This window comes from Vollenhovia emeryi, unplaced genomic scaffold, assembly GCF_000949405.1.
Source record: "Vollenhovia emeryi isolate VEMERY1.0 unplaced genomic scaffold, V.emery_V1.0 DF939140.1, whole genome shotgun sequence".
Classification (NCBI taxonomy): domain Eukaryota; kingdom Metazoa; phylum Arthropoda; class Insecta; order Hymenoptera; family Formicidae; genus Vollenhovia; species Vollenhovia emeryi.
In genome coordinates this window covers 1,807,754-1,815,915 of record NW_011967226.1, presented here as the reverse complement: position 1 = coordinate 1,815,915, position 8,162 = coordinate 1,807,754, and the positions used below count along the sequence as shown (strand labels likewise).

General features: G+C 49.8%; 2 protein-coding genes across 4 annotated transcripts in view; both read right to left on the bottom strand.

Annotated features, from left to right (window-relative positions):
- Positions 1-3,784, bottom strand: part of LOC105567212 — a 10,233-nt gene extending 6,449 nt beyond the window's left edge. Inside the window, exons 1-2 of the mRNA XM_012021888.1 lie at positions 2,813-3,784; positions 1,000-1,156 (exon numbers count right to left, since the gene is read on the bottom strand). Coding sequence (XP_011877278.1) covers positions 1,000-1,156; positions 2,813-3,579 — 924 coding nt within the window. The 5' untranslated portion in view covers positions 3,580-3,784. The remainder of the gene's footprint in view (positions 1-999; positions 1,157-2,812) is intronic.
- Positions 3,785-5,818: 2,034 nt separating this feature from the next.
- Positions 5,819-8,162, bottom strand: part of LOC105567170 (mediator of RNA polymerase II transcription subunit 29-like) — a 4,093-nt gene continuing 1,749 nt past the window's right edge. For 2 of the 3 annotated variants that reach the window (XM_012021795.1, XM_012021796.1), the window contains exon 2: positions 5,819-7,787. In XM_012021795.1, the coding sequence (XP_011877185.1) occupies positions 7,163-7,780 (618 nt within the window). In that variant the 5' untranslated portion in view covers positions 7,781-7,787 and the 3' untranslated portion in view covers positions 5,819-7,162. The remainder of the gene's footprint in view (positions 7,788-8,162) is intronic. The other variant, XM_012021793.1, reaches the window with a different exon arrangement.

The window sequence follows — 8,162 nt, the reverse complement described above, 5'->3', positions numbered from 1 at the left end:
GGAGGAGGAGGAGATCTAAAAATTACTCAAAGGGAAAATGTTTTTAAGAGTCGACAGACTGGCAAAAAGTGATCTTCATTTAAGTCACTTTTTTTTGCCAGTCTGGTCAACTTTAAAAAAAATGTCCCTTTGTTTAATTACCACTGGCGACAATGAGCTTCGCTCAACTAAAAATTACTCATTCGTAAAGGACATCCCGCGAATGCACGATGCAACATTTTATGCTCGTTTTCAGGCCATGCAGATGCCCTCGCGCGATTATTGCTCAAAATGTTCAGCGGTAGATTTTGATGACGATATATTTTAGCCGTCACTTTAATCTTAATCCTCGTTATCTGTACGCATATTGATTTTAACAATGATCAACAGAGCTGACTTAAGTACACTCGATTGTAAATATTGGTGAAGAAAATTCGTATCAGCGAGACAGGTGCATAACACGGTAGTCGAATTGATACAAAAGATTTTAAAGGTTCTTTTTCAGGATGCCAATCAATAGGATAATCGAACAGAAAGAACAGGAGAGAGGAGGGAGGGGAGGTGGGAGAGAAAGCCGATGATTTATCGAAGTCGCGATAAAAGTAAAAAATGGCTCTAATAATTATTTAAAAGTTTGCGCAATCGCGACGATTTTTGGATCGACTGGCATTCTTCCTGCTCACGCGATTCTGCGAGAATATCGACGAAAAGATTTTGGTTTTTAGTTAAAATCGTGAAATCTCCGTTCGCGTACATTTGATGATTACGTGCCGCAAACGACCTGCAAACATTTAGATTGTACGAAACGCATCCAGATGTCAATGCTACAAAGAACAATGCCCGAAATCTCAGTATTTACTTCTGACTGTGTAGCGTTTGAGTCACATCTCCAACACCGATAACAGATGCTCTCTCTCTCTCTTTCTCTCCCACGCACGCACACACCCATACACACACACACACACATTCATATATACGCACATACCATAGTAAAGTGACACAAATATACGTTCAAAATACAAAGACCGGTGCAAACACCTTGGCACGTAACATGGAACCTGGGCACGTAACATGGAACTTTTCCGAAAGAATTTCGCTCGAATACAACTTTTCTTCGCCGAATCTCGAGAGGATCAATTCTGTATCTAAAGCCAAACGGCACACGATACCATTTTTCCTACTGGATTACAAGAGACAATGAGGATTTAGCTTAAAGCCCGTATCAGACTACGGATTGAGATTGAGATCAGATTGAAATTTGACCAATTAGAGTAAAAGTTACTAAACTGGAGATTAGTAAACTTTACTCCAATTGGTCAAATTTCGATAGAATCTCAATCTCAATCCGTAGTCTGTTATGAGCTTTAGGTCAACTGGTCTAAAACACTGCATCCTGTTTTTTTTGTTTTTTTTAATTTATTTAGTTAGAGTATTTTAATTAATTTAATTAGAGTAAACGTTACTAAACTGGAGATTAGTAAACTTTACTGCGATTGGTCAAATTTCAATCTGATCTCAGTCTCAATCCGTGGCGATCGTGGCGCAGAGGATTGTGCGCTGGTCTGGTAATCCGAAGACCTGGGTTCAAAACCAAACAAAACATTGTTGGTTTTTCGTTCGATCGCCACATAGAGAAGTGGATATAGAGAGAGGCGTTATAAGAGGTTTGGGCACGTTCCTTCAAAAACGCCTTGTAACCCTAAAGGTAGATCAATAAAATGTATCTACCTTTCTTGTATAGCTGAGCCCCAACATAAGTTTATCTCCCTTGCGAGATAATCATCACTGAATAACATGTCTTATGTTAAGGTAGATACATTTTATTGATCTACCCTTAGGGTTACAAGGCGTTTTTGAAGGATTAACATTTTTGAAGGATAACATAAGATGTTTCCTGATTTGACGGAGATAGTTTGTGTCCCCAAAAAGTATATACTTTACATACTTATATTTTTTTTTCTGACACGGGTTTTATTGTTTCTCCTAAGCAATTCAGTGAAATAGTATCGTGTGCCGTTGACTTTGCATTATAGTGAAAATGCCAAAAGCTTTCTCTTTCCAATCGTCCCCTTGGGAAGAGATAAAGCCGTTCGCTTTTAGCATTTTCGCTATACCGTAAGACACAGAATTTGACCCCGTGGCGAAAATGTTTCGCGACGCGACGCAGAGTGCAGTTAACAGTATCCGACACCCGGGGACACACGAAGCGACCGAAAGAAATGAGGAAAAAGTTTTCGCGAAAAAGATACGAGTCGCCGGAGAAGCGCGCAGGCTCGAGGGAACCGGGGATCGGAAAGTCGGCGATCTCGCGCAAGTTGTTAACGAGGGACTCGCGATAAATCAATCCAGAGAGGACCAGGCGGGGAAAGGGAGAGAGAGAATCGAACTTGTTTCTCGTCTCTTTTTCTCTTTATTTCCCTCCGGCCACGCGGGATCGCGCGCGACTCTTCCCTTCCCTCGCGCGCGTAACGGGCCAAACCGACTACCAGATTCATGACAGAGTACTTTAACGTTCATTCACGTGTGTCCGCGGTAGTGATCGCTTGCGATATCGCAGACTCCGTTGCCCGATTATTTGTCGGTAAAAAGGCCAGTTCGCGGCAAATTCGAAATCGCGTTACGCCTCCGGATTATAGATAGCGCCCTCCTCTCTTCTCTCTCTCTCTCTCTCTCTCTTTCTCATGTCCCTGACAAAAAGAAGAGGCTCGAGGAATCGGAAGGGATTCCCCAACGCAGGGACGCGCAAGAAGTTAATCGGAGCGAAAGCCAAGCCGCCAGGCGCGAGCGACCGGCCCCCTTTTAGCGCAACAGCCGCGCGGAAGAGCGCTGTCACTCGTAAATCGCGAGCGAGCGCGCAGGCGCCCGGGGGGAGCCGTCGCGCAGCATCCCGTCGTCGGGGAGAAAACGCGCGAGAAACCTCGCGCACGTCGCGTACTGTTTTCGCGGAGTTGAACGCGCACGCGGGCGCTCTCTCTCCCTCTCTTCCTCTCGCGGAGCGCGCTCCGAGTTGCGTCGCGCTAGAAAGAGAGCGGGAAAGCCGGTGCGCGGCACGATACGAACCTTCTTCATGATGCCGGTCTTCCTCTTGGAGAACGTGGTGTACCTCCTGAGCTTATTGTCGATGTACTCCATCTTAATCTTGACCCGGCCCTTGGTCTTCTTGCCGTTGGACGGGGGCGACTTCTTCGGCTGGCCCAGGCTCGTGAAGGACTCGTCGAGGTTGTCGGGGACGCAGTCGCCGGGCATGCCGCCGGCCGACATGCCCTGCGAGAGCGACTGCTGCTGCTGCTGCTGCTGCTGCTGCTGCCGCGCCGCCGGGTTGCCACCCACGTCGTCGCCGTAGCAGACGTCGGACGTGCTGCGCTTGATGCCCCGCTGCACCGGGGGGCCGACGCCTGGCGTCGCGGCGCCCGCGGCCGACATCATGGTGGCGCCGCCGCGGCCTATCTGCGAAGCGGCCGCCGCCGCCGCCGCCGCCGCCGCGAGCTGGGAGGTGGACGGTCGGCCGTAGATTTCCGTGCCAGCATCGCTCCCGATCATCCCCATGCTGTAGCCGAGGCTCGCGTACCGACCGTCTCGTCCGCCGCTAGGGTTGTCCATCGCGGCGTCGACGCGCACATCTAATCCCTTCCCCACGACGGCGGCGCGTCTTCGCGACGGAATCGCGTGCGGAACTCGGCGCAGTGTCCACCACGTGATCGATCATCTAGGGGAACACGGGACAACAATGCGCACCGCACGAGCGCTCCCCGCGAACTGAACGCGCCGTGCCGTGAGGAGCGGAGTATCGTAACTTGACCTACGTGCCTAACCGCGGCGGCGACGGCGGCAGCAGCGGCGGCGGCGGCGCGGCGGCAGCGATCGCCGATGCCTCCGCGTGCGCGGCGCTGCGCGGCCCCCCACCCCCGCCGCCGCCGCGCGACCACGCCGCGAAAAACTAGTCCGCCGTAGCGGCGTGGCCGCGACCGCGCGGGGATCCGCGCCGAAACCGACGTCGAAAAATCGCCCGGGCGCCGCGCCGCGCGTCCCGCGCGCCGGGACGCCCGGCCGCGCTTCCGCGCGGCCGCTATCCGGCCGCGAGTGCGGCCCGCGCAGTGGTACACCGCGCACCGAGAGGGCGTCCCCGGCTGCCATATTTAGAAGTAGACGTTACCATATTAGGGAAAGTTTGCCAAATATGGTGAACAGAGGTGGTCCTTCCTTTTCGAATGATCGCTTGGCGCGCCGCTACGAAACACCAATCCTAACTGACAGTAGCGCTTCCTGCACGCCCTTCCGGCCCCCCCCGGGCCGATCCGCAAGCGTTTCCGCGCTCTATACGTGACCGCGAATCACCCCGCCGGTCGCACCGTACACGCCGTTACGGAATACGAACGCGCTTCCGAGTCCGTTGTGCCGCCGCTACTTGCCGAATTTTCGGCGATTAATCAGAGGGGGGGGGGGGAGAACAATGTCTCGTTCACCGGATCGGACGTTAACGACGTTTACGCTGTCACCCAGCTCGCGATCGAACATTCGATACGTTTTCTCGCGATCGACTCCGAGATCCGCGCGGATTGTCTCGCGTACTTAATGATTTATCCCCGCGTCGTTGAACGAACGCACCGCAGGTGTGTCGATCGCAATTCGCGGTTTCTTCCGTAAAAGTATACCCGTATTACCGAAAACGTCGCTACTATTTATATGACGGCGCGCGTCTCAAAATAAGTGGCTCGACCCCAGTTGGAGATGACGGTTGAAAAGACGTTGAATTGACGTGAAATGCATCCGATGGATCGAGGGCCTCCTCGACCGGGGACTCGATCCTTCGATTCTCTCGACGGGCAGAAGCACGCGAAAATTCTGCCGCTGCGGAAAAGTCGCAGGTTGACCGGCTATTCGCTTTCGGCCGATTTCGACTCTCAACCTGTTTGCGAGAGCAGAATTTTCGCACACGTTTCTCTTTCGAGTGAATTCGAGACTCGAGTCCGCCGGGACTCGACTTGTCGATTCATTCGACGGAGAAAAGTATACGAAAATCTTTGCGGAAGAGTTGCAAGTTGATCCGCTATTCGCTTTCAAACGATCGACTCTCAACTTGTTTGCGGGAGCAGAATTTTCGCATACGCTTCTCTGTCAAATGAATCGAAAAGTCGAGCCCCGAGGGACTCGATTCTCGATTCATTCGACAGAGAAAAGTATGCAAAAATCCTGCTCTTACGGAAAAGCTGCAAGTTGATCGGTTGATTCGACTTTCAACTTGTCCGCGAGAGCAGAATGGTCGCATACATTTCTCTTTCGAATTCAAGAATCGAGTCTACCGGGGCTCGACTTTTCGATTCATTCGACAGGGAAAAGTATGCGAAAATCCTGCTCTTACGGAAAAGCTGCAAGTTGATCGGTTGATTCGACTTTCAACTTGTTCGCGAGAGCAGAATTGTCGCATACGTTTCGCTTTCGAATGAATTCGAGAATCGAGTCCACCGGGGCTCGATTTTTCGAGTCATACGACAGAGAAAAGTATGCGAAAATTCTGCTCTCACGGAAAAGCTGGAAGTCGATCGATTAAAAGTCACGTGAATAGCCAATCAACCTGCAACTTTTTGAGAGCAACATTTGCGCCTACGTTTCTTCTTCTAATGAATTCAAAAATCAAGTCTCTGCCGTTACGGCTAAAACCCGAATTTCTAGATACAGCGTTAATCTTGTTCACTTCGATCGCAAAACGTGTACGCTCTTTAAGGCTCGAAAATACACGCGTAAAGTGTTCCAAGATTTCTTAGACCAGTTCATTCATAGTTCAGTCTTAGATAAAGATTACCTTGAGTACAATCTGAAGAAGTTACAACACAATCGCGGAGTCGCGTCAGCATTTTGAAACTTTATTCGAGACGATCTTGAAACAAGAACCATCAGACTCTTAGATTAGTTCACTTACAAATCATTCTTATATTAAAGATTATCTTACGTACCGTCTTAAGATGTTACAAACCAATCGCAAAGTCGTGTCAGCACTTGAGCCATTACCCAAGATCTCGAAACAAGAAACGTCAGACGCTTAGGCCCGCACTCTGAATCCTCTTTTATCAAAGAGATAGGTATTAGAGAAGATATTAAAGAGGCTTCAGAATACAGGCCTCAGTTATGTTAATTACATAATGACGCTCTGTATAATTCGGTTCGCAGATCATTTATTAAAAAATAACATGTATATTAAAACAAACTTATTGCCACAGACAAAGTAAGACCGAGCGTATATCCTCTTGTAGGCAATGAAGCTTAGATAGAAAAGAATAGATAATAGATACCGGCGCTTTCTCTCTTTATTCTGCTCCTTCTAGTTATGACTCGCAGCTCTTCCAACTTGAGCCGATACGACCACGACGAGCCGATAGTCTTGATGATCTTGATAAAGTTGATCAGAGTATGAGCAAGTTTTAATTTATTACTACAATGCAGAGACCCAACTATCGGGTTTCGCGCGGGATGATGCAATCGGATGATGCAACCCCGAGGATCAACAATTTCTCTCTAGGTTAGAAGAGACGTGCTGTTCACTCAACGTCCCAAGCGGAACTTTTTCTCTCTTATTCGCTTCGCATGAGGTATAGATGTGGTCGGCCGAGTCCTGGTAGTGTACGATGTGTTCCCAGGGCTCGGCTACAAATGCGCGCGAGGTAGGCAACCATGGTGGTTTTAGCGGCTAACATGCATCGCATACCCCGGCCCTCCCCCAGAGGTCTAGCTTACATCGTGCACTTCATACGCGATATCAGATAGTAACAAATAATAAATAACTAGTACATTGGTTTATTTAGTCATTGACCGATCAGTTCAAACACACTATTTGGTGCGCGTATCAAGTGCAAGATGTTAACAAAATCATGTGTGAACGTGTGTACAAATTATCACACGCTTGTCTCCCCATTCTCTTTTACACCCTCCCACTTTCTTCTCGTTAAAGAAAGGCGCGCGGTATCTGTCGTCGGTCTCTTTCTACCTGGTCCTCAGGGGGGTCAATTCTGTATCTTTTCGCTACGGTACAAGATACAGAATTGACCCCCAGATTTCAAGCCTCGTGCTCGGTCTACTACGTCCCTGCTTATTACTATATCACGAAATGACGATCGCTTCGTCGGCGCCTCCCGTGACATCTCTCGTTCCGCCGGAGCGCTGGGAAACGCTGCTCCAGAATTCATGGGAATTAAGGTTGCTCGCCGGACGCTATCGCGCGAGCGTGCATCATGAGGGTGTTGTGAATCTCGTGCGAGTACGCCACTTGCGCGCGCACCGTCATCAGGAACTGCGGATAGGTAAGCGCCGGTCCCTCCGGCGTGCTGACGGTGTCTGTGCGAGTGGTCATGACGGACATGGGCATGTACCGAACAGAGCTGGAGTTCTGGGACAGGCACTCGACCGAGGTCTTGAGGTGCAACTCTATCTGATCGCAAATGGAGTAGAACTCCTCCATGTTCTTGTTGAATCGATGATCCGGCTGCTCTATGCCCTTCATGGTGCCCACGTCGACCAGGCTGTTCTGATGCAGCGTCTGCGCCGCGGTTTTCAGGGCTATGGCCAACGACTCTCTCAGCGGACCGGCCAGAGACTTCACCTTGGAGATATTGTCGAGCTTGTCCTGCGTCTGCTGCTGCTGCTGCTGCTGCTGTTGCTGCTGCTGCTGTTGCTGCTGCTGCTGCTGCTGCACCTGCTGCTGCTGCGTCTGCTGCGCCTGCTGCTGGTTCTGGGGCAATTGAGGGTTCACCGGCTGGCCCATCTGTCCCACGCCCATGGCGCCCGGTTGCTGAATCGGCGGGATGTTCATCCTGATCCTGCCGTTTTTTCAATTTGCAATTTAATGTACATTGCATATGTAAGAATTAATGGCAAGATCCGATTAGAGGAGACGAAATTTCCGCAAAAGTCTCGGAAGCAAGACAGTAAGAATTAAGACGGGAAACTTACAGTCGACCCAACTGGCTGGTTATCTAATTAGTTTATTACACACAACGTTTCGACCAGGGTTGTAAACCGAACCGAACCATTGAAGTGTATCCGCTCCGAGAGAACGGATTAAAATTTCAATTATAAAATCGTTCCGATCCGGAGCGAACCATTTTTGATTATGATTTCAAACGCTCCGGTTTCGAACCGGAGCATGAAAAACCGGTTTTGGAGCGGTTTCTTGATCTAAAAAGGATTAAATG